The sequence below is a fragment of the Dermacentor variabilis genome, chromosome 2 (assembly GCF_050947875.1).
Source record: "Dermacentor variabilis isolate Ectoservices chromosome 2, ASM5094787v1, whole genome shotgun sequence".
Taxonomy (NCBI): Eukaryota; Metazoa; Arthropoda; class Arachnida; order Ixodida; family Ixodidae; genus Dermacentor; species Dermacentor variabilis.
This window is the reverse complement of record NC_134569.1, coordinates 55,573,423-55,597,385: the sequence shown is the minus strand read 5'-3', so window position 1 is coordinate 55,597,385 and position 23,963 is coordinate 55,573,423. Positions and strand designations below refer to the sequence as shown.

The 23,963-nt window shown below is 45.5% G+C and overlaps 2 protein-coding genes across 2 annotated transcripts in view; one reads left to right on the top strand and one right to left on the bottom strand.

The window, feature by feature from the left end:
• Positions 1–13,897: 13,897 nt before the first annotated feature.
• Positions 13,898–23,963, bottom strand: part of LOC142571905 (uncharacterized) — a 53,973-nt gene continuing 43,907 nt past the window's right edge. Inside the window, exon 7 of the mRNA XM_075680601.1 lies at positions 13,898–14,003. Within this exon, the coding sequence (XP_075536716.1) occupies positions 13,997–14,003 (7 nt within the window). The 3' untranslated portion in view covers positions 13,898–13,996. The remainder of the gene's footprint in view (positions 14,004–23,963) is intronic.
• The window catches only part of LOC142571914 (uncharacterized protein C3orf38 homolog), a 32,539-nt gene continuing 23,557 nt past the window's right edge, over positions 14,982–23,963 (top strand). The window contains exons 1-2 of the mRNA XM_075680624.1: positions 14,982–15,235; positions 16,682–16,857. Of these exons, the coding sequence (XP_075536739.1) occupies positions 15,115–15,235; positions 16,682–16,857 (297 nt within the window). The 5' untranslated portion in view covers positions 14,982–15,114. The remainder of the gene's footprint in view (positions 15,236–16,681; positions 16,858–23,963) is intronic.

The following is a 23,963-nucleotide window of genomic DNA, read 5'->3' as shown; positions in this document are numbered from 1 at the left end:
TTTTGCACAGAATGAAGCGATTTCGCATCAAATTCGGGAGCTGAGTTCTTGCACACGTAGATTTGTTGATGGACACGAAAAATACACGGAACCCTAGACATACACGGCTTCGCTGTACAAAAAGAACTTGTGAGAACATGTAGAATCACAGCCCATTTTCCAGCGAAGCTGTTCGCATTTTCTTTTTATTTGTTTTTTTTTCTTTTCTGCACAAGCATTAAAATGTTTAGTGCACATAATTAAATCGCTTACCTTAAATCTATGTGACCCCGTTTCTACAATTTTAAATTCCGTGTCACATTTCGTTCTCCCGGGACGCCGGGAAAACATGTGTATAACTCCTGCATAACACTTTCGAGCGGCGCAGTAAATAATCTGCTGCGAATGGCCTAATTCGCCTACACACTTCAAGTTGCACACATCAGGCTTAGGATGCTTCCCAGCTTTATCAGATATGAAGCCGGTGCCGCTCTCCGTTTTCCGAGGACAGTGGGCAAACTTCCTACGCGCTTCGCATAACGCTTAAAAACGTATAGAGAAAAGGAGTATTCAGTAATTATCTCACAAAGCCCGTAATTGAACCACTAACTTCAAACTCCGGCCGCACATTACCCCAAACATAACCTTCCATTTCAACTGAATGAGAATTTGGTGCAACACAGAGTTCTCTCGGGACATCGGGAAACACAGCGGATAACGACCGGCATGAACATCGGCCATAATATTCTCCTCATTTTCATCATAATTGATTTCTGTGGCAGTTATAATTCTCCCAAGACGGCGGGCTAAATTTTCCCATGACAGCCAACTAAAGCATCGGAATCGGTCATCGCTGTAGCGCCGTTATCCTGATTGTTATCGTCGTTGTCTTCGGGCCAACCACTGAGGATATTTGGGTGGCCACTTAAGGCTTTCTTTTTTAAGCGGCCGTCTAAACATTTTATTTGTCGCTCCCTGTCATTCATTTCAGAGAATGGTGAACGTGGTAATCGGCGGGACTTTAAAGGTGTCATTTCGACTCACCCGCTTCCACGGAGGAAACGAACTTTTGACAGACGCTCTGTGAGTACACCACAAGCAATTGTCAAGTTCTGTACGTACTCCCTTTTGCTTTGATCTCCTTACATATTCACAAAAATGTCAGAAAAAAGAGGAATTATCAAACAAATAACCTTCCGTCATAATCCTGATAACAAAGTCGGGCAATCTTAATGTCGATCTTCCGACGTAATAACGTTGACCTGAACCTCTATTCGTCCTAAACTTCGTGTACTTCAACTTCACAAAGTAAAATGAGGTTGAAATAATATTAGCGGCAGCTGGAAATTCTATTAGCAAGTTCAACAACTTTAGTTCAGCCTAATGTGTGAGTTTGAAAAGTAAGTGAGGCTGCAACTGAAGTAACATGTTTCGCTGTTGAAATCTCCTACTGAACAAAGTGTTTCGCCAAGTGTGTCACGTTCACTGTATCGTAGCTTTAAGCTACCTGCATCAGAGGCACAGGAACCTGTTTAGGAAAGTTGGAGACAGTGAAACTCAAATAACTGAGTGCATTCGACACTTGGTACCCAACCTCGAACTCACGAAGTGAGTTTTGACTTGATGGCTCGACATCAAACTCAGTAATCAGGTTGAGACGAAGTCTAGTTGAGGTCTCCTGAAAGCGTCTCAACCTGATTGGATGAAGTTGAAGTTGAGTGAGGTTGTCAAATCTGTTCGAGGGTATAGGTGACGTAGTGCCTATAGTGAAGTAGTTTGCCCACTTGAAGTCCTGAAGCTCATTGTCACTCTGTCCATCCGTTCGTCCTGCTTTATATTCAACCCATTCTAGCCAGTACCTGTATAGCGACAGGGACTAGAATGAAACTCGTGTGAACACTCCTTTGAATTGTGAATGACAAATTTATCTCAAGCAAAAGAAAAAGAAATGTTGCCTGTAAATCCCTTGCTTTCAAAGAATGTCAGAACGTCCTACGCCTCTTCCTCCGCCTCCTACCTTCTCTTTCTTCTTCTTCTCTCTACGGCTTGTTTGTGCGGCGACCGCCTCTTCCTTTTATTGGGAACATCTTTTCTTGTTTCTTCTCCCAGTGCATTTCCCTCCCTCCCTCCCTCTGTGCACGTGTACACGTTGCGAGAAGGGTTAGGCGGCCATTCGCGGCCGCAATGTCTGTCATTTCATTTAATTTACGCAGGCGGCCAGATACAGATCGCAACCGCTTTGCCTCTCATCAGGAGTCGCTTCTTTCACAGACGTAGAAGCGCCGAGACGTGATTCGAAATGGCCGCATCGCGCGTCTGACCTGTGCGAGCGAGGGGCCAACCGAGTGAAGGTTAACCCGCACGGCCTCGCACCATTATTTGCGCACCGTACAACCATCGCCGTGCCCCGGCCGCAGTGCAACCGGCACTTATAGTATAACGCGCGCGCACTGCACAGCGCACTGCGGCCCACACGCGAGACGCCAGCGGAGCAAGTGCCTCGGCTGCGAGTTCGGCTCCCGCCGCTCCTTCGGAGTTGGTGAATGCGCGACAGTTCGATCTCCAAGAACGTTCAATATCCAAACGTCTGGTGAGCGCTTCTGGTGCTACACATAAGGAATGTGATTGGCCATTAGGCCGGAGCCCACCAAAAGGCATTATTATATAGGACCGCCTCATGTGGCACTCACACATATACCCACTACATGGAGGATTGACCAAATATCAGGAAGCTCAGGAAGAAACAAACACAAGTTGAGTATAGGTAGACTAGCATCGAAAGAAAAAGAATTTGTAGAGCGTATATTAATGCCGACGAAGGAATAAATGAAAAAAAAAAAGCTTGCTAGACGCTTAAGCCTTACCTTTAAGAGTACAACGTTATAGCACATATAAGAGTACAAAGCTTCCTGGCAACTTCAACTTAAGCAACCTTAATCATTACTGGGAAACGCTCGTGGCGAACGCTATGTACGAAGGCGCGCTTTCTGTTTTTTTTTTTTTTTCCACCCGACCGGCGCGTCGCTGCCGCGGATGGATGGATGGATGTTATGAGCGTCCCCTTTGGAACGTGGCGGTGGGTTGCGCCACCAAGCTCTTGCTATTGTGCTGCCTGTTGTCTTACCTAGGTTACAAAAAAAAAAAAAAACGATGAACTCCCACAAACAAATTTCCTAACCCCCTATTGTGAACTTTGCTTTTGCACGCCTCCGTTTTTTTTTTTTTTTGTCGTTTCCCTACTTTTCTTCCACCAATCTTCCGATCGCCTCTTACTAATCTCTGTTGCAGACATGTTTACTTTACCCCTGCTCTTGCTGAACCCAAGGGCTTCAAGGAGGCCAGTGGTGCCTAAATAGACCGCTGCGCAGATGTCTTCACATTCTAACAAAACATGCTCCATAGTTTCCCTAGCTTTACCGCAGCAAGCTCATGCTTCTTCTTCCTTCTTATATCTCGCTTTATAGGTGCGTGTTCTACGGCATCCTGATCTCGCTTCGAAAAGTAATGAGATTCCCTTTGAGTTATCATAAATTCTTTCTTTCATGATTTTGTTTTTTTCCTCTTAAGTAGTTACTCATGGCAGGTTTCTTTTCCATTGCCGCCACCCATGAGATTATTCTGACTCTCTGACTCTTCTGACTCTCTGACTTTCCGCTTGACGTTCTTTGTTGCTGTGTTGCTCACCCTACAGGCTGCATACTTGCTGGTAAGCTTCCTAGTTCTTTTCCTCCACTGTGAATCAATGTTTTTCCTCTACAGATACCTCAACACTCTCCCAGCCCATTTACTTTCCTTCATATTCCTCAGTCGTTCTTCATAATCAATTTTGCTGTGAGCTTCCCTCACTTCAAAACTAGTCCAGCCCATATCACCCTGCACAGCTTCATTTGTAGTCTTCCCGTGAGCGCCCAGTGCGAGGCGTCCCACTGACCTTGGGCTACCATCGAGTCCTGCTTGTACCCCTTATTTCAAGCAAACAACCACATTTCGAAAAGTAAATCCTGGAACCATTACACATTTCCACATATCCCGGAGCACCTCGTAGCTATTGTATACCTATTTATTTGTTTGTTTGTTTGTTTGTTTGTTTGTTTGTTTGTTTGTTTGTTTGTTTGTTTGTTTGTTTGTTTGTGTACACTCTGGGCCTTTGGTCCGTTACAGATGGTGTGGGTGCATGGTTGAACAAAAACAGAATCTTAAGTTGCGAATGAATTCAAGAAAAAACAGAAAAAACAAAGGACACACATACAGAAAGCACATAGTGCAGGGCTTAAAAAAACATTCTAAGTACAAAGATAAGCTAACGTGTTTAAGCTACACATGCAGAAAATTTTTCATCGCGCCTTTGAAGGCCACAGGATCTTCTAGCAGGCAATCGATGGGGGCAGGTGGTTCCACTTTGTTGTAGTTTTCGGCAAGAAAGAGTGCAGAAATAGATTTGTACGGCGGAATGGGGCGTGAACTTTATGTGTGTGGTCGACACGTGTTGATAAATAAGCTGGTTCGTAAAAGAGTTCACTTTTTAGAAATGGGTTAGTGAAATAAATTTTGGGAGGTACACATAGATGGGAGAGCTTCTTTCGAACGTGTAAGTTAGGTAGACCTAGTTGCGATTTCATTGAGGAAACAGTCGCAGTACGGACATAGATATATAGAATGAAACGCACTGTACGATTTTTAACTGCTTAGATACCGTCAATTAAAATGCACACAGCTGGATCCCATATTGCGGAGGCCTATTCGAGCTTAGGTCGAACTACGGTTAGATACAAAGTGAGTTTAAGATGTTTTGGCGCTTGAAAAAAGTTTCTGCGCAGGTAACCCAAAGTGCGATTAGCATTGTTGGGGATATGTTTTACATGAACGTGCCAAGAAAAGTTATTTGTTAAGTAAACACCGAGATGTTTATAGGAAGTGACATTTTCATTGGGTATCGAGTTAATTCTGTAGCACAAGGGTAAAGGATTATTAGTACGGCGGGAAATTGTCATGCTTTTGCATTTAGTAGCATTTAAAGTCATAAGCCAACTGTTGCACCAATTAGAGATAGCGTCGAGGTCAGATTGCAAGAGAAGGTTATCATGAGGTTTAGTTATTTGACGATAAAGAACACAGTCATCGGCGTAAAGCTTTATGGATGAGGAAATACATTCGGGAAGGTCATCTATATATATTAAGAATAATAAAGGGGTCAAAACAGAACCTTGTGGAACACCGGGTTTTACAGGGGATGTAGATGACCTACAGTTATTAGCTGTTACAAACTGGGAGCGGTTAGAAAAAAAAAAAACATTTAATCCATTGCACGACGGAAGGGTCAATGTTTAGAGTATGCAATTTTAAAAGAATGCAGCTATGAAGGACTTTATCGAAAGCTTTTGCAAAGTCGAGAAATATGCAGTATATTATCGATCCATGGTCGAGGGACGAAGCTATGCTGTTAGTAAGAGAGAGTATATGTATAGTTGCGTTTCGCATGAATGGTGTTTCCGAAAACCGTGCTGAGCGGGACTAAAAAATGAGTTTGATTCAAGGAAGCCTATGAGGTTAGAATATATTATGTGCTCTAATAGCTTACACGGGATACTTGTTAGTGCTATTGGTCTATAGTTAAGAGGAGAGTCATGAGCGTTAACAGTTTTGAAAAGCGGGACCACCTTACCCCCTTCCAGTCCTGCGGCAGTGTGCTGTTCTCTAGGGACTGCGTAAAAATGTTGGGTAAAATGAATGAGGAATACACTTCAGTGTTTTTCAAAATTTTCGATTTACTCTCCTCCGCACCACAAGAGGACGAAATCTTCAAGCCGCGAATCAGTTGCGTCACTGCAACTGAGTCTATCACGAAAGAATCAATCGGAAAGAAGTTGCGACTGCGTAATATGGGTATTAAGGCAGTAGTGGTATCTGAAAAGGACTTTTCAAATGCGTCATTCATCATATCACAGCATTGGTCATTGGAAACGGCTTGACCAGTGTCGTCTGCAAGTGAAATAGCGTTGCTTCATTATGGCTGCGTTTCTCTTCCCCTCTACTGTTAATGTTTTTTCCTGTGTTTCCATATATCTATTGCCTTCGTTTATCCATATACCAAGGCATTTATATTCTTTTACCCGAGGTATTTGCTCGCCATGTATTGCCACTGCCTGTTCACTGTTTTCATTGAATACCATAACACCTGATTTTCTAACACTAAATTTAAAACCTAAATTCTCGCCTTCCTGTCCACAGATATTAGCCAGACGTTGCAAATCACTTTGCTTGTTAGCTAGTAACACAATGTCGTCCGCATAAAATACACCTGGAAGCTGCTGCTCTACTACTGTATCCGCCTGTTTGTATGAGAGGTTAAACCCGATATTACTTCCTTCCAGCGCCCTCTCCATCCTCGCCGTGCACATTATAAACAGCAGTGGGGATAAAGGGCATCCCTGACTCAGGCCCTTGTTACCAACTTTCTCCTCGCTCCTCATCCCTTCCCATTCAACGCAAACGGTATTTTCTAGGTAAATATCTCTCAAAACCTGTAGACAATCGTCGCCTAAGCCTTCCCCTTCCAGAATATCCCACAAAATGTTGTGGTCTACGTTGTCATACGCTCCTGTAATGTCTAAAAAGGCCACATATAACGGTCTGCTTTCTACTCTTGATATTTCAATACACTGAGTAAGAACAAATAAGTTATCATCCAAACGCCTACCTATTCTGAGAAAACACGGGGTAAGCGGGAGATGGAAATTCAAGACAATGAGCAAAACAAGAACAAGGTTAAAGCAGGTTCTTCAAGGCGACATAGGCTTTTCTCGCCACGAGGAAAGCATATGTCACCTTGAAGAAGACAAGTGCCCTTGTCGAAACGTTGGCTCCTGCTTTCGCCTTGTTCTCGTTTTGCTCGTTACCTATTCTGAAGCCATACTGAAGTTCTCCCAGAATGCCATTATTCTCTGCTCGTGCCTGCAGCTTTAATTTGATTGCCTGGATTGCTAGCCTGTATATTACCGATGTAATGGTCAGCGGTCTATACGAGTGAGTTCTATGTTTCTCCTCCTTGCCTTTATAAATTAAATTCATTCTACTTTCTCGCCAACTGTCTGGTATTCGTCTATCTTTTAAAGTTTTTTCCACTGCTTTCACCACACCTTCCTTACTTTTTGGTCGTAGTTCATTAATCAGCGTAACGGGAACCTCGTCTAGCCCTGTGGCTGTGCGCTTAGGAATTTTGTGGCTGTGCGCTTAGCGTCGAGGACATAGCGTGGCGCCGCCTGCCGGAATCTCTCCGTGACGTAGAAACGTCATCACGTGATACCGATTGCGAAGTGTTCGACGTCTCCAGTGGTTCAGCCCGTTCAGCCACCGTTGTTTTCGTGTTGCAAGCATTTAATACCTTTAATTTATTTATAATATTTTAGAAGTTCAGTAATTAATTAAGACTAATTATATAATTAGGCGGGATTCGTCCGCATGCTGTTCCTTTACGCTGGATATTCAAATGCGTGGTTATAGCCTCAGACACTACCTCTCCTTCTGTTAGCAGTCGCGATGTGCTGGACTGCTGGTCAACGAACTGGTTGATGCTAGAAACCGGCAGAGTCACTGAAAACGAAATATGGTGATCGTCGAGCAAGCGATGCACACTAGGATTGCAGCGTGCTCACTTGATATTACATCAGTGAAAATACTCTGCGCACAGAAGCGCAAATAGCAGAGAGTTTTAGAATTCGGGCCTCAAGGATCTTTGCGGGTGTTAGCGCTGTGGCACGCAGGAGTGAAGAGTTTGCGTTTGCGCATAGCGTCTTGCACTGACAGCGCCACTACGGCGTCAATGAAAAGCTATTAGGAATAATTAAATAAATTATACAATTTTATGATAAGAATAGTAATTTTGACTTTCCTGTATTCGAGTTTAATTACAATTTAGAAGTTATTCTGTAAGCAGCAAACAATTATTTGCGCTTAGGTTTGAGTAACCAACCTTACTTGCCTTCACCAGCCAAGCTAAGCCGTGTTAAGCCTACGAGCCATAAAATCCACAATCGAATTCGGAATCAGCTGTGCCTCATGAATCAATCTTCATAACACACGTTAGTTGAGAGAGAGCGATAACCGCAGTCACTTTTCCTAGCTTTTGAATTTCACGCGTTAATTACAACGAATCAAACCCAATTTGGCGCTAGGTTAGAGCCGTCGCTTCGATGGGTGCCGCCATGTTTGTTTACGCAAATCTTTCGGGGCTCCCACCAGGACGCCATGCAGCTTATCAAGATCCAAATCCTGGAACGCTGCACTCGGGACACGAGAGCCATCCTTGGTTTGGACCTGGAGAAGGCCTTTGATAACATCCGTCACGAATTCGTTCTCGACGCCATCTCCGAACTCTACCTAGGCTCATCCTTCCATGCCTTCTTCAGGTCTTTCTTGAGCAAACAATGCGTCATCCTCAAGGCTTGAGATTTGGAATCAGAGAAAATTGAGCTGAGCAGAAGAGGCGCCCCCCCAGAGGTCAGCCATCTCACCGCTCCTCTTCAACATCGCAATGGTCGACCTCTCGAGATACCTATAGCAAGGTCCAAGGCATCGGTCACACGATCTACACAGACGACATCACTGTCTCGTGCGCGGGAGGCAGTGACGAACAAGTCGAAGCCGCTCTCCAGGAAGCTGTCGACACTACAGAGCGCTTTCTAACAGACACGGGACTCCGGTGCTCCCCAAAGAAATCGGAGCTCCTTCTGTACAGCCCAACTATAGAAAGGGCCACAAGCCACAGAACTGGAAACCCCCTACTGAAATCGACATTAATCTCTACACCAAGGGCGGAGATCCGATTCCCAAAGTCGCGTCTATTCGAATCTTAGGAATGACACTCGAAGGGGCGGACACAAATAGCATCACCATTCACAAACTAGCGAAGAAGACGGATAACGTCATCGGTGGAATCAAGCGGGTAGCTAACAGAAGTAGAGGCCTGAGCGAAGAGAATCTTATAAGGCTACTCCACACTTTCTTGTTATGCCATTTCACGTACGTAGAATCCATGCACGTCTGGAAGAGGGCCGAGCGAGACAAGCTAAATGCCATGATAAGCAGGGGGATCAGGAGCGCGCTCGGACTACCAAACTACACACGTACCGACCGACTCCTGCAGCTGGGTATTCATAATAGCCTGGAAGAAATTGCAGAAGCACAAGAAAGGGCACATATTCTGATGCTCTCCGGCACCAGGGCGGGCAGACGACTCCTAACAGATATGGGTGTCCCCCCGGCCACTGTCGAAGACGCCTACCAGGGCCTTCCGAAAGAGCAGAAAGACAACATCATCATATCCCCCGCCCCGCGCAATATGCATCCCCAGCGCAATGTAGAGAGAAGAAAGGCCAGGGCGGTGGCGCTCCTACGCTGCGCGACAGAACTCCCTGGTGGCAGCCGCTTCGTTGACGTGGCCCAGTATGGCAACAGCAACAATTTCACGGTAATGTCAATCAACCACAGGGGTTCGACCGTTAACGTCGCTTCGGTACGAAGCACGTCGTCGCGTGCAGCCGAGCAAGTGGCCATTGCCTTGGCCCTCCTGGACAACAAACATCTTCAACGACTCCAGGACAGCCATCCGCGCCTTCAGCGTTGGCGCCGTGTGTAAGGAAGCCTGTCGCATCCTCGACGGCAAAAGAATCGCCACCCACACTCTCACGTGGTTCCCCGCTCACATGGGATCCATCATTGGAGGCCCCACAAACCTCAACGACCTGACTCACTCCAAGGCGCGAGGTCTCGCTTTCCGCGACCATGGAGAACTACACCGCCGGCCCGCAGTGGTGGAGAACAGAGATCAACCGACCACATACAATGAAATTACGCAGCACTTTTATTTGGGCAGGAGAGACTTTCCCCTTCCTCACAAAAAGATTAATAGAGCGCAGGCATTGACCCTCAGATTATTGCAAACAGGCTCGTATCCCAGCCCGGCTTTATTCCACAAGCTTTATCCCGGCACTTATGCCACTAGTTCTGTCAGGCACTGCAATGACTTCGCTAGCCTAGACCATATGCTCTGGCGTTGCCCCTCGTCACGAGGCACATCCCAAATCGATGAGGACAAGTGGCTCTCCGCTATCAAGAGCCCCTTGCCGGGGCGCAACTATATGGGCTGCCCAGAGGGCCCACGATGCGGCGGTCGGGTATATGGCCTGGCTGTCCCAACGTGGGAGTGGCCCGCAGCGCTCCGAGTCGCGTACCTCAGGACCTTCATTAAAGTTTTGCATCCATCCATCCATCCCGCTAAATCAGTGAAATAGCGTGCCCAGCGCAAAACCCAAACGCAGTTTGCGTCTCGCGCATGGGCAGTAGCTTCGACGCTATTTCTTTGGGGCCCCAAAACTTTTGAGGCCCATATTCTAAAACTCTCTAATGGAAGCATGGATTCAGGGCACAGAAATATAATCAGTTGAAGTTCTACTTATTAAAATATATCGGTGAAAAATAATCATCGCGCGATAATTATGGTGAAAGTATTACGCCGCACTCGCCACGACGAATGCTGCGAGCAGTATTAGAAAGTTTTAGATTGGGGGCCCCAAACGTTTTGGGGCCCCAAAGAAATAGCGTCGAAGCCACTGCGCATGCGCGTGACGCAAACTGCGATTGGGTTTTGCGTCGGGCATGCTATTTCACTTATTTAGCGGGAGCCCCAAAAGTTGCCCCAAAAGATTTGCGTAAACAAACATGGCAGCACCCATCGAAGCGACTGTAGGGTGGCTAGCGACGGCTCCAACCTAACACCAAACTGGGTTCGATTCGTGGTAACGTGTGAAGTTCGCAAGCTAGGAGAAGTGACTGCGGTTATCGCTTCCCGTGTGTTATGAAGATTGATTCATTAGATCATTGGACGCCGCTGATTCCGAATTCGATTGTGGATATTATGGCTCGTAGGCCTAACACAGCTTAGCTTGCTGGTAAAGGCACGTAAAGTTGGTTACTCAAACCTAAGCGCAACTAATTGTTTGCTGCTTACAAAATAACCTCTAAATTGTAATTAAACCCGAATACACGAAAGTCAAAATTACCATTCTTATCATAAAATGGTATATTTTATTTAATTATTTCTAATAGCTTTTCATTGACGCCGTAGTGGCGCTGTCAGCGCAAGGCGCTATCCGCAAACGCATAGCCTTATTCTAAAACTTTTCGCTCCTGCGTGCCCTAACGCTAGCAGCCGCAAAGCTCTTTGGGGCCCTTATTCTAAAGCTCTTATTGTTATTGCGCCAAGAGTGCGTATGGCTACCTTTATTAAAGATCATGCGAACTGTGTTTGCGCAAAAACTTTTTGTGGCAAGATTACTTTTTGTATGGACAAGATTACTCTTAGTGTATTGCGTCTCCAGTGCGCATCCGCATATTGGACAACGTGTATATAGTATCTCATTGTACCATATCATAATCATCCGCCACCTACCTTTCCCTGTATTTCCCACTTCCCCATTCCCCAGTGAGGAGTAGCAGGCTAGAGACACGCTCTCCAGGCCGACCTCTCCTCCTTTCTCTCCATTAAAATCTACTCCTCCTCATGCGAACTTAATAACCAACATCAAAACATTATATGCGCCGCCAATTTAATTAGACGCTCAAAGCTAGGGCGAAGTAGAGTTACTGTATGTGCTACCAAAGGTTGCATGTACAGTAACTCTATGGCGAAGCGTTGCCGTGTATCATGCACGGCAATCAGCGCAAATCGAAATCTTACCTCACGGCCGCGCACCGTGCGCGCAAAAGCAAGAGATAGGTGCGCGCAATCACGCTTGCCTCAGTAAACATAAATGTACACGAGATGTGTGAGCGCTTCGAGTTATAGATTACTAGGTAAATTTCATAACAGCTCCCACATATGCGAGTGGCCTCTTCACGTTCGTCGTCCATGACGCCGCCGGCACACGCTCCTACGAGAGTGGACAATGGCGTACGTTGGCTCACTAAATACCTTTTTTGGCCTGCACACCAGGTTGTTTGCAGCTAAGATGCAAACATATCCCAGTAAAGAAAGAACAATTGGTACCAATTGGAAAATTTCCAATCGTAAATTAGTACACAGTTGGACCAATTGGACCAACTGGAATGTGACCAATTGGCTTTTCTGCGAGTGACCAATCGTACCCAATGGGCACCAACTGTTCTGAACCAATTGATTGGAATGACCAATTGCACCAATGGGCAATACAGTCAATACCAATTGGCTACAAACAAAACACGAAATTTATGGAATACACAAAGCAAATGAAGTAGTAAAATTTTATTAAACAAATAAATCCTACTGCAGATAGGCTCAGCTGCTGATCGATTCTCATGGTCTCTCTTGTGGCAGCTCCTTGGTTGCTCTGATCGAAACAGTGTAGGAATAAAAGGCAAAATGAATATGCAGACACTATAAATTGTAGCGCATGGAGAATATGGCAAAAGCTCTCTAATGACAGATGTGCTGACAATTTACTAAAAGCTAGCTGGTCTCTAAATACCAAGAAGGTAATTGCAGACAATATTCGTGGGCAATTATATATGATCCGAGTACTGGCATGCATATATATAGTACCGTGGACACTGCATGCACAGGCAAAATAATTTTTCTACACCTTCATCTCTCTGGCCTGAAATGTTACCGTGCAGTTAGCCAGCTTTCAAACCTTTTGGCCATCCTCTCAATGTCGCTTATCTTTTCTACAATGAAGCGATTCATTTGTTTTAATGCACCAGGCATCATTTCGGCCACCAGTCCTTTTTTTTTTTTTTTGAAGCCGCTCCTTGTAGCATTATGTGGAACAAAAGTAAAAATACACACACAATAAGCAGGAAATGTAAAGTTTCACTAGCCGAACCCAGTTAATAACAATTTGAAGTATTAGACGTGATGACTTATCCGTTCTTCACTCACCGCGTATCACCGACACTTATTTTCATAGTGAAGCGGCTCTTTTCTCGGGTGGTCAGGAAAGCGTGGACAGTGCTTTCCTGCAAAGTGTAAGAACAAAGAAGAATGCAAAGATAATTAGAGAATAGATTAAAAATAGCCATAGGAAATTTCTTAACTTGCAGTTACCTTGCAGAGACCGCCCAAGCAGCTCTGCTGGACTCCACACCGCTGTCAAAAGGTCTTTAACAAACATAGAGTCTTTTGTGTTGGTTTGTATCCGCCTCCAAGCAAAGCTTGCTATTTCAAGCCCGCTACCAATGTCAGTCTGTAAAAGAATACAAATCACAAATTTAAAGAAAACCCAACAAAAACTGAATATACCAGCTATACACTTGTTGAAGGGAACGAATAGGAATAAACCCTTCTTCCCGAACTCATAAATGACAAGTTGCATACTGTATCAGGCAGCTGAGGTGCCTGTGCTTTCTCTGGCGACAGTCTTCTGTGCGGTGGTGCCTGTGCTGCTGGCAATGCTAGCTGTGGTTCCTGTGAATTGGCTGCACGAAGTGAAATATGAAAAAAAGCATCAAAACAATGGTTATTTTTTATTCATCGAGTATACTGGCTTGCAAAACCTAATCACTGCTCCTTCTACTGTGTTCTTCACACACGCCAAAGAAAAGCTCTTTACCTTGCTTGCAGTCCAATGAATCCAGCAGCTTTCGCTGCAGCTCTCTATTTAGAGCTCGGAGCTCTTTAAGTTCTTCTTGTTTCTTAACTGTTGAGCTAAGGCGGGCTACTTCTTCTTGAGCTGCTCAAAGTTGAGTTTGTTGCTTTGTGCAGTCTTTTTCTGTGAGCTTGTTCTTTTTTGCAGCAAGTATCTCCAACAATTTATTGCTGGGCCCTTCCCGTTTTTTTTTTTGTGTCTGTAAAGAGAAGCAAATAGCATATCACACAGATATTACGTCACTCTTCATTCGCAAGCACAAAAGAAATATCACCACTATACGAAAAAAATATGCTTACCTCATCGCGACGTCCTTGTCGCATTCCTCACTGTCACTGCTGCTGAGGATTCTTCAAACTCTAACACGCCCACTTTTCATCTTTCTTTTCAGGTCATCCTCAGACTCTGAAAAAAGAAAAACAATACCAAATTTATAATGCTGATGCTGGGTCAGTAGCCTGCAGTATAGTACGTATGCAAAACTCGGTACACCCTTTAGCTATAAGAGTCCTCAAATTAAAAGCATGCTCTCATTTTATATATATGGCATTTCAGCATGCATTAAATTCGCTGTATTCTGATGAATCTTAGCTTTAAGATTCATCAGAATACAGCGATAATCACATTAGTGCAAGTTTGCTGCAAATTTATCTGCCCCTGTGATGCACCTCATGGTCTATCATTTGTGACCCACTATAAAATGCACTCTTGTAACATGAATAAACTTCGGTTGGTTGCAACGCGTGATATTTCTCTTCTGCCCTTTCTTTCAATTGTGGGGTTAAAAGCCATGCATGCCGATCGACAGCGATACCAAGTAGTCCAACAAGAAGCTCTTCTACGTTGTAATTGTAATTTATTTCTTCACGAGTGAGTCTGCTCTTGGTGACGTACTAGTCAAAGCAGACACATTAGAACACTCGCGCGTGAGCGCCTTTAAGCCTGTCACTGAGTGCAGCTTGGTACAGCCATAGGTACATGTACAGCTGCGGAGACATGAACCCCGTTGCACGTTCGTGGGCTCATTTGCGACCGGGGCGATGTGTGCATGAATTGTCATCATTCAAAACTGTCTACTTCAATAAACAATCATTACTGCAAAATATTACAGCTTCAGTCTACTGTATATACGCATTTTCGTCATGCAATGCCCAGATTTGACTTCCGAACTGAAACCGAAACTGTAACAAACGTTAACGTGAGTACAACAAACGATGCCTTTCTTTATTTAAATATTACATATATTATTGTTAAAAATTGTATTTAGAAATATTGAAACTTTATATTTGTATACTTATGATATTTTATGTTTGTGTCACTAACGCCCTCTTTTAATGCTTATTTTGCGCGCACTCGTTTACATATAATACAAATTGTAGCCAAGTCAAGTCGACCCGAATGCGTATTCGTTCAGTTGTTACCCCCGTAATACTGTTTTATTTTTATTTTTAACTTGTGAACCCAAAATTGTGAAAAACATGCGATGAATAGTGCCGAAATAACATAAAGCCCAAAAATGCTCACAGAAAGAGAGCAACAAGGTCTGAGTAAGATCATCGGCGCTTTGGAACTCGCGGACGTGATCGCACTGGCCCAGACTGTCACTTGCAAACAAATCAAGCTTACAGAAAGATCAGGTGAAATGTATTTGTTGGCACGGAAATAATACTTTCTCGCGTATAGTGCTCGCATATTAGGTTCTTTTATGCCTAAACTCTTTGCTCGTGCATGGTATTGTATCCCGTTGCAGGTTTGTACCCCACGAAGGGATACGGCGCTCTTTCACATATGAAAGCATAGCTGTGCGAAATCTTTTGATCCTATGGGAGAGACTGTGCAGTGGTTGAACAGATGTTGTACTTATATGATTTGCTGTGTTCCTGGCTGTTTTATTATCATGACGTCTCACGAAATCTTAGCACTTTCGGTGCGTTCGTCCACAAGCTTGCTTGTGCTTTAGGCGCGCTTCATTATTGTGCAAGAAGTTACATTCAGAAATAGTTACTTAGCAGTGTGCTCTCCTGTAAACAGTGCATATATCTGACGTTATGTGTCAACATAACTCTTTAACATGGTGTTAACGCAACGCTGTGTTCACTGCAACGCACGGTTTCCATCAGCCGTGGTTCCTTAGTGGCTATGGTGTTGGGCTGCTAAGCACGAAGTGGCGGGATCGAATCCCGTCCACGGCGGCCGCATTTCGATGGGGGCGAAATGCGAAAACACCTTTGTACTTAGATTTAGATGCGCGTTGAAGAACACTGGGTGGTCCAAATTTCAGGAGTCCCCCACTACGGCTTGCCTCATAATCATATCGTGGTTTTAGCACGTAGAACCCCATAATTAAACAAAGAAAAAAACACGCATGGTTTCCGGGCACTCAAAAAAGTCTACTTCTTCAGACTATCTGTTATGCACCGAGCCAACGACCTTCACGGATGTCACTTTCCTTCAGCGACGCACGCTCGGTGCGCAAACAAAGTGCATTGGCCTAAGCCGTGTTATTCCGTATTTCGTAAAGTTGAGTAGTACTTCACACTACTAGTAGTACACGCAGTACTTCACAGATACTCATCTGAAGTACAAGTAGCTGAAATAGAAATGACACTCACCCCTGTATTCACAAATGCATATTTACTGGAAGCCCATGCTTGATCTAAATTACGCTTAGTATGACTGCGCCCAGGATGCTCGTTGCGTTTCCATCGAAGTGTTCCCGACAGGTGTCATTTAAATCAAGTCGAGCGTTGACTTCAAGATAAGATTAATTTCTGAATACGGGGGTCAGTGCAAAAAAAATGCAAATGTGGATTTACTGCACCAAGAAGCTACCTGTTAAATGTCCCAGAGCCCCTATGTACATAGCCACAATGCTGCTGAAGTCACATATGAATACAATTACGAGTTCTGCAGTGTCCCAAGTCAAGACATTCAGATTTAAACCCTGCTTGTTATTTTCAGTTCCACAGACACGTAGATCATCAAAAGAAAGCTATTATACTGAACAATGCCATGCTTTTGCTGTGTAGCATAGGGCTTGCTGGCCCAAGGCTTATTAGCAACTGTCTTTGTGCATGATGCAGAAGCCGAGAGAGCCATCCTTAGTGGTACCCAGAACCCAGCTGATCTTCTACGGCGCAAAAAGATTCTGCGAGAACTACTGTTTCGCTATCTTTGGAGTGAAAGCGTCTTTGTGGCGCCTGCACTGGCCAAGTCTGATCTCATCAATGCATGCCTACAGCACTGGCAGGAAGATAATGTAAGTAAATTTCAGCTCCAATGATAATGCTTTTGGGCTTCTTCTCTTACTGCTGTTTGGTATAAAAACATTGAGCTTTGTGTGCACCATTTTGTACTGCCCATGCTACAGTTCTCACTGTTGTTGCTGTGACTTGTGGGCTGGGTATAGGAATTGAGCAAAATCACTTGGAAGCATGCATGTTCGGTTTGGTATATGGAATCAAGTGCATGGGTTTGTATGTGTAGATTTCCTAGTGTATTTCATCATCGAAAAAGTGTTACTGCATAAGGGTACATAGATAGAGGGTAGAGGACAGGCTGTATGGAGGGCCAGATCCTGGCTAGTGTCAAGAGAGTGGCTTTTATTCAAACAGAGAATGGGGACGCCATATTATTGTATATGGGGGTCACAATTTTGTGCAGATAGGGAAGGGTGGAACTTGTCTACCACACTGTAGCCTACTCATGCTAAACGTTTGAGTTAATAGTGTGATATAACCACAGCGCCACACTCGCACATTGAGTGCATTCCACATTGACATTTTTTTTCCTTATGGCTCCCTCCGTAGAAGCCTTTTATGTACAGAGGTGGACCTAGTGAAGCTGCTCTCACACAGATCTTTTCTCACGATACCTACCATCTGTGTACATAAATGTACTTTTATAGGGAAATAAAGTGCTTTACTCTTTATCAGCAACACTGCTGAGTGAGAACGACAGTGCATCTAGAAAATTTCATCTAAGGTTATTTCAACTTTGGCAACAAGGAAAGTGAATCTTTCTTGAATTATGAAGTTAAAAACGAGAAAAATCCTGCAAATTGCATGCTTCTGCAAAACTTGCTGTTCAGTTTCCACCAAAGACCCTCCACCAACCTAAAGTAGATATAATTGCGCTGCAAGTGTGCTAAAGCCAAATTGGAATGATTATGACCTTGTTTTTGCCGCTATTTGCCTGTAACATACCTGCCAACTCCTGAATTTCCCTTAATGCTTACAAATTTTTCCTAATCTAAGATATTTAAGAGTGTTGCATCAAGTCTTAAGAAAAATATAATTCGCGAAACAGTTTAGCTCACTGTTCTCCAACCATACCCTTAGCAGTCTTCTGATGTTGAACGTACACCAGAGGGGTACTTGCTTTGAGCAAGTTTGTTCAGGCAAGCTCCTGTCACAAATTGGCAACAGCAAAGTAATTGAAAAGGCCACTCTGATCTAAAAACAATGTGTTCCTTATCATTCTCCAGCATTCTAAACCGAGTGTTGAACTGAAACTTTTTCGTTCTGGTTCATTGAAAATGGTTCCATTCCGGTTGAGCTTCGAAGTGAGAAATTGGCGGTTCAAACTGGTTCAAACCACTTAAAGTTCATTTGCATAGACGCATAAAAATTACAGGAAATCAGGACAAATTTATTTTGTACGAAAACTTGGCGCTGCCACTTAGCTGCACTGAAAGATTATGCGTGTTGTTCTTCAGGCCGCACATAGCTACAAAATAATTATGCAGATCCAACACCAGTGTTAGAATCTCTTTGGAGCGAATCTTTAGTGAGGAGGAGGGAGAAAGGAGAGGCTATATTGAGGAAATGCAGAGAGTCCTCTGGTCTGCTACTCTGCTTAGGGAGAAGAGGAGAAAAATTAGGAAGTGAGGAGTAATAATGAGGCCCCATTCAGTGGCTTGAATGTAGGCCTGTGTTAACTAATTAAGAGAGCCGTGATGTTTACAGCTCACTTTGTTGATAGTATGTCTGGCTGAGGGCCCAGTAACATTTTTTCACTGACCGGCATATTGTTCATTGGCGCTAGTGAAGAGGTCAATGCCTGCTGTTAACATTCACACTAGAGATAAGCAACAAGTAAGTGTATTTTCATAGTAAGCCAAATCTAGAAATGGAAACTAAGCTGAAATTGCTTTAAATCAAAACTGCACTGTCATACACTTTGTTTCCAATCAGGTATATCAAGATTAGCCAATTTAAACTGCAAGGACATGTTAGAAGAATGTGTTTTCTATAAAAAATGAGCCAAATAATTTGTCTTTGCCAATCAATTTGAGCCAAATTTGCTTATCCTGTTGTAACGCTCCAAAGGCACCACGTGGGCATGTTGTCTAGTTTTGTTTGTTTTTGCTGGTAAAGTGGCCCCCGGCTACATATGACAGTGACCATGAAGAAGTTGGCGACCAATTGGCAGGTAAGACAGCGTCCTTCGAAGGTGCACTTGACAACAAAATATTGAGGGGCACTCGAGCGGGCATGGCCATGCTACCCAGTGCACTGTTGTGGCCAGCATGGCCGCGCTATGGTCCCTAGCTGCACATCGAAGTAAATCTGCATAGTGGTGGCTTGAAGCAGGGCTTCATGTCGTCTACTAAATTGTTGCCGATTGAATTTGTGACACGGTCTATGGGTCTCGATATGGTGAAACTGTTCTTTTTGCATCTGGCACACAAACGCAAAGCTGGCTTACCACGAAAGGAACATGCTACTGAAAGCAAACCTAATTTCATTTCAGTAATGCAGGCTTGGTGGGCCTGTACCATTTAATACAGCAGATGATGCGAAGTTACGCACTCCAATGTTGCGCAAACACAGGTTTGCTTCAACGCGTGGCTGCGCTATCACTCTGTTGTGTGCGGCCATACTCTCATGTGCCCTGCCATATTTTGTGGACGAGTGTACGTCCATCAAGGAGAACTCTAAAAGGTGCACCTCTGCCGAAGTGTGACTAAACAAAAGGAGCATTGAAATGCATGTTTGTATTAAAGGTGTCAGTGAAAAACTGGAACGAAATTTGTTAAACTGAGTATTATGACAGAACGACAGAACTTCAATTTAATGGCTTGTGAAACTCGGGGGGTAAAGCCCTGGAGGCCTAGCAAAAATGAGACATAGTGTTACGGAAGGATGAGAGAAGAGAGAAGAAGAAGATTGGAGACACTGGCTCCTGCGTGTTGTTGGTGGTCAGCCATCTTAGCTATTCTGACTCATCCTGTATATATATTGTAAATATAGTTTTTATATACTCGCAACATCCCCGTAACATATTGGTGAGAGGTGCGGGGTACCACGGCTGGAAACGGAGCTCTGAAGTGGAAGTTGTATCACCGTTCGCACCATGACCGACGGTGAGCACTCAGGATCAGCGTCGTTGCCGCCTCCAATGTCACCGTCGCCAGCTACGTCGCTGTCACCTTTGGTTGTCGTTGTACAACCCAAGGATCCTGGAACTTTCTGCGGGACCGATGGCGCCGAAGTTGAAGAGTAGATGGCCATGAACGAACGCGTGAGTGGAATCAACAGATGGGACCCTACGCTTATGCTAGCTAACCTGTTGTTCTACCTAAGAGGCACGGCAAAGGTGTGGTACGAAAACCACGAAGAGGAGGTAACCAGCTGGGACCAATGCAAAGAGAAATTGACAGAGTCGTTTGGCAAACCAGCCAGCCGTAAAATTGCCGCAAAGCAGGAACTGGCCTCCCGTGCCCAATCCCCCACGGAGTCCTATGTCTTGTACATCCAGGACGTGCTGGCACTTTGTCGTAAAACCAATCACAACATGACAGAAGCTAAGAAGGTCGGCCACATGCTTAAGGCCATTGCTGACGATGCATTTAATCTGATCATGTGCAAGAGGTGCTCTACAGTTGACGCAATCATTAAAGAGTGTCGACAATTCGAGCATTCCAAAAGCCGACGCCTCTTGCAACCATTCGCCAGACTTCCCAATACTGCCGCAACGTCGACGTGTGAAGATCAACCTGCACAGCAGCATGCGTCGTCATCAGAGGACGTGGTGCAAATCGTTAGACGTCAACTGGATGCGATGGTGCCCGCAGCTTTCTGTTCGCGTAGCCCTGATGCTACCACATTTTCAGTTCCCCTCGTACAAGCCATCGTTCGCCAGGAACTTGAAAACATTGGTCTACAGTCTGTGTGTGCTGTCGCCAATCCCAGAGCTAACGAATGCCCTTCTACTATTTTCACTCCACCCCGACGCTTCTCTCCACATTATCGCAACCCGACTGAGTGGAGAACTGCGGACGACCAACCGATATGTTTCACCTATCGCCGCATTGGTCATGTCGCCCGATACTGTCGCAACTCGTGGCCACAACACCTCGCACACCGACCAGCCTGAGCCGTTTTGATGGACACCCGCAATGTTTCGCCCATCGCCGAGTCTAACAGAGCCGTCAACTCTGCTCGGAACACTTTGTACAGCCGCTCACCATCGCCGCATGGACACCAGTCTCGTTCACCGTAAGCACGTCGCCCATCTTCCCGTTCGCCGCAGCCATGTCGCTTTTAGTCCCCTGTGGCGTTTGGCCACACCCTTTCGGAAAACTAGGAAATGCAGCCCTCGGAGGTGGTGCTGCATTGCTGACTACTGCAGCAAATCCTCTGTCTGTGCCCACTAGGAGAAGTATAATTGACGTCAAAATAGACGGCGTACCTGTCCAAGCATTCGTCGACTGCTAGCCTACGTAGACCTTTAAAGAAGGTTCTCACCCCAGCAGCTGCCCGAGTGCTTCGTGTGCCCGACGGCGACATGCTGGTTGTTCTTGGAATGTGTACTGCGCGTTTAATTATAGCCGGCCGCCCTACTTCTGTTCTCTTTGCTGTGATCGACAGCTGCCCTCACGACGTTATCATTGGATTGGACTTTTTATCCACTCATTCTGCTCTCATCGACTGCGTGACCGGCGTTCTTCAGTTAGAACTGCCTCAACTCGCCGATGCTCCGAGTACCGCCCCACAGCTCTTGTGCTCGCTTCAAGATCTGCGTCTGTCACCCGAACCAGTTACTTAGGTCACTTTGACCGCCCAGCCACAGGTTCCTGACAGTGAATATGTGCTTCACACCATCATCGACGTGCTTTTGAACTGGAATGTTGCTATTTCGCATACGTTGGTCACGGTTACAAATAACGACGTCCTTCTACCGCTTCTTAATTTCAGCCTGTGCACTCAAGTGCTTCTGGCCGGCATGTTCTTGGCCAGCTTTTCTAGTGGTTGCGAATTTGACATTGAGAGTCTGAATGCCGAGAGTGGCTTCTTAGTGCCAATTGCAGCTGACAGCTCTGATTCCTTAACGGATGACTTAGCGAAAATGATTGCACCTGACTTCACCTTCGCACAGGTCACGGACATACGACTCCTGCTTGAATCATACAGTGACATCTTTGATTTCAGTGGCAGACCATTAGGCCAAACATCTGTTGTTCACCACCGTATAAACACTGGAGATACAAATCCTATTCGTCGGCGTCCCTATCGTGTATCACATGCTGAATGTCAAGTCATCCAATTAGAAGTGGACAAAATGCTTCACAAAGCGGTCGTCGAGCCATCAGCCAGCCCTTGGGCTTCGCCTGTCGTCCTTGTGATAAAGAAAGATGGTACCTGGCGTTTTTGCGTCGATTATTGCCACTTAAATAAGATCAAGCGAAAAGATGTCTACCCACTACCACGCATCGTTGACACCTTGGACTGCTTGCATGGAGCTAAATACTTCCCGTCCATCGATCTTCGATCCGGCTATTGGCAGATTTCAGTTGATGAAATGGTCCGTGAGAAGACGGCCTTTATCACGGCGGATGGCTTATATCAGTTCAAAGTCATGCTCTTTGGCCTATGCAGTGCTCCTGCGACATTTGAACGTATGATGGACTCTCTTCTGCAGGGCTACAAATGTACCACCTGTCTTTGTTACCTTGACGACATTATTGTTTTTTGTCCCACGTTCGGCAGCCATCTTACCTGACTTGCTGCAATTCTTGCGGTCTTCCGAAAAGCCGGCCTTCAAGTGAACTCCACTAAGTGTCAATTCGGGCACCGTCAGATCACCGTGTTGGGACACCTCATTGACGCATCCCGTGTCCGACCAGATCCGGAAAAAGTGTGCGCCGTACGCAGTTTCTCTGTGCCACGTTCTGCCTCTTACGTGCACTGCTTCATTTGCCTGTGTTCTTACTTTTGCCGTTTCGTCAAAAACTTCGCTGACGTTGCTCCACCTTTGACAGATCTTCTAAAGAAGAACACGCCATTCTCATGGTGCCCGGAGCAGGCTCATGTGTTCGCCGCTCTCATCGGGTTTCTGACCACTCCTCCTATACTTGCTCACTTTCATCCGTCTGCACCGACCGAAGTCCACACTGATGCAAGCGGCTATGGAATTGGTGCTGTTCTCACCCAACACCAAGATGGTACTGAGTGCGTGATAGCTTACGCCAACCGCCTGCTGTCACCTGCCGAGAGAAATTACTCCGTCACCGGGCAGGAGTGCTTGTCTTTAGTTTGGGCTGTTGCCAAGTTCCGGTCGTATTTGTACGGCGACACGTTTTTGGTCGCCACAGACCACCATGCACTCTGCTGGCTGTCTTCCCTTTGGGACCCGACTGGCCGGCTTGTTCGTTGGAATTTGCGGCTCCAGGAATTTTCATTTAGTGTCCATTACACGACTGGACGCCTCCTCAAGGATGCTGACTGCCTCTCGCGTCACCCCGTGGATCCTCCCGATCCTGTTGTGCATGATTCGGTGATCTGCGTGATGACTTTGACTGATATGACCGATATGCACGCTAAACAACAACGCGAGGCATCCTTAGAGTCCATCATCGCCGGAGTGCAATCTGGCAGCACCGACGGCACGTGCCGCATGTTCGTGCTGCATGACGGCATCCTCTACAGTCGCAATATCAACCCTGACGGCCCTGAGTTGCTGCTTGTCCTTCCTCATCATCTGCAACCCGTCGTTGTCGTACAACTTCACGATGCGACGGCAGGACACCTTGGAGTTTTGCGTACATACGACCGCATACGACGCCAGTTTTTCTGGTCGGGTCTCTACCGCTCTGTGCGTTGTTATGTTGCAGCTTGCGAATTGTGTCAGCGCCGGAAGAAACCACCTCTGGCACCTGTCGGACAACTTCATCCCATTGAAGTCCCCTCTGAATCGTTCTTTGGCGTAGGCCTTGACCTGCTTGGTCCTTTTCCGACAACGATTAGAGGGAACAAGTGAATCGCCGTCACTGCTGATTACGCAATAACAGTGGCGTTGCCGACTAGTTGCGCAACTGACGTCGCCGATTTTCTCCTTCACGACATTCTCCAGCACGGTGCA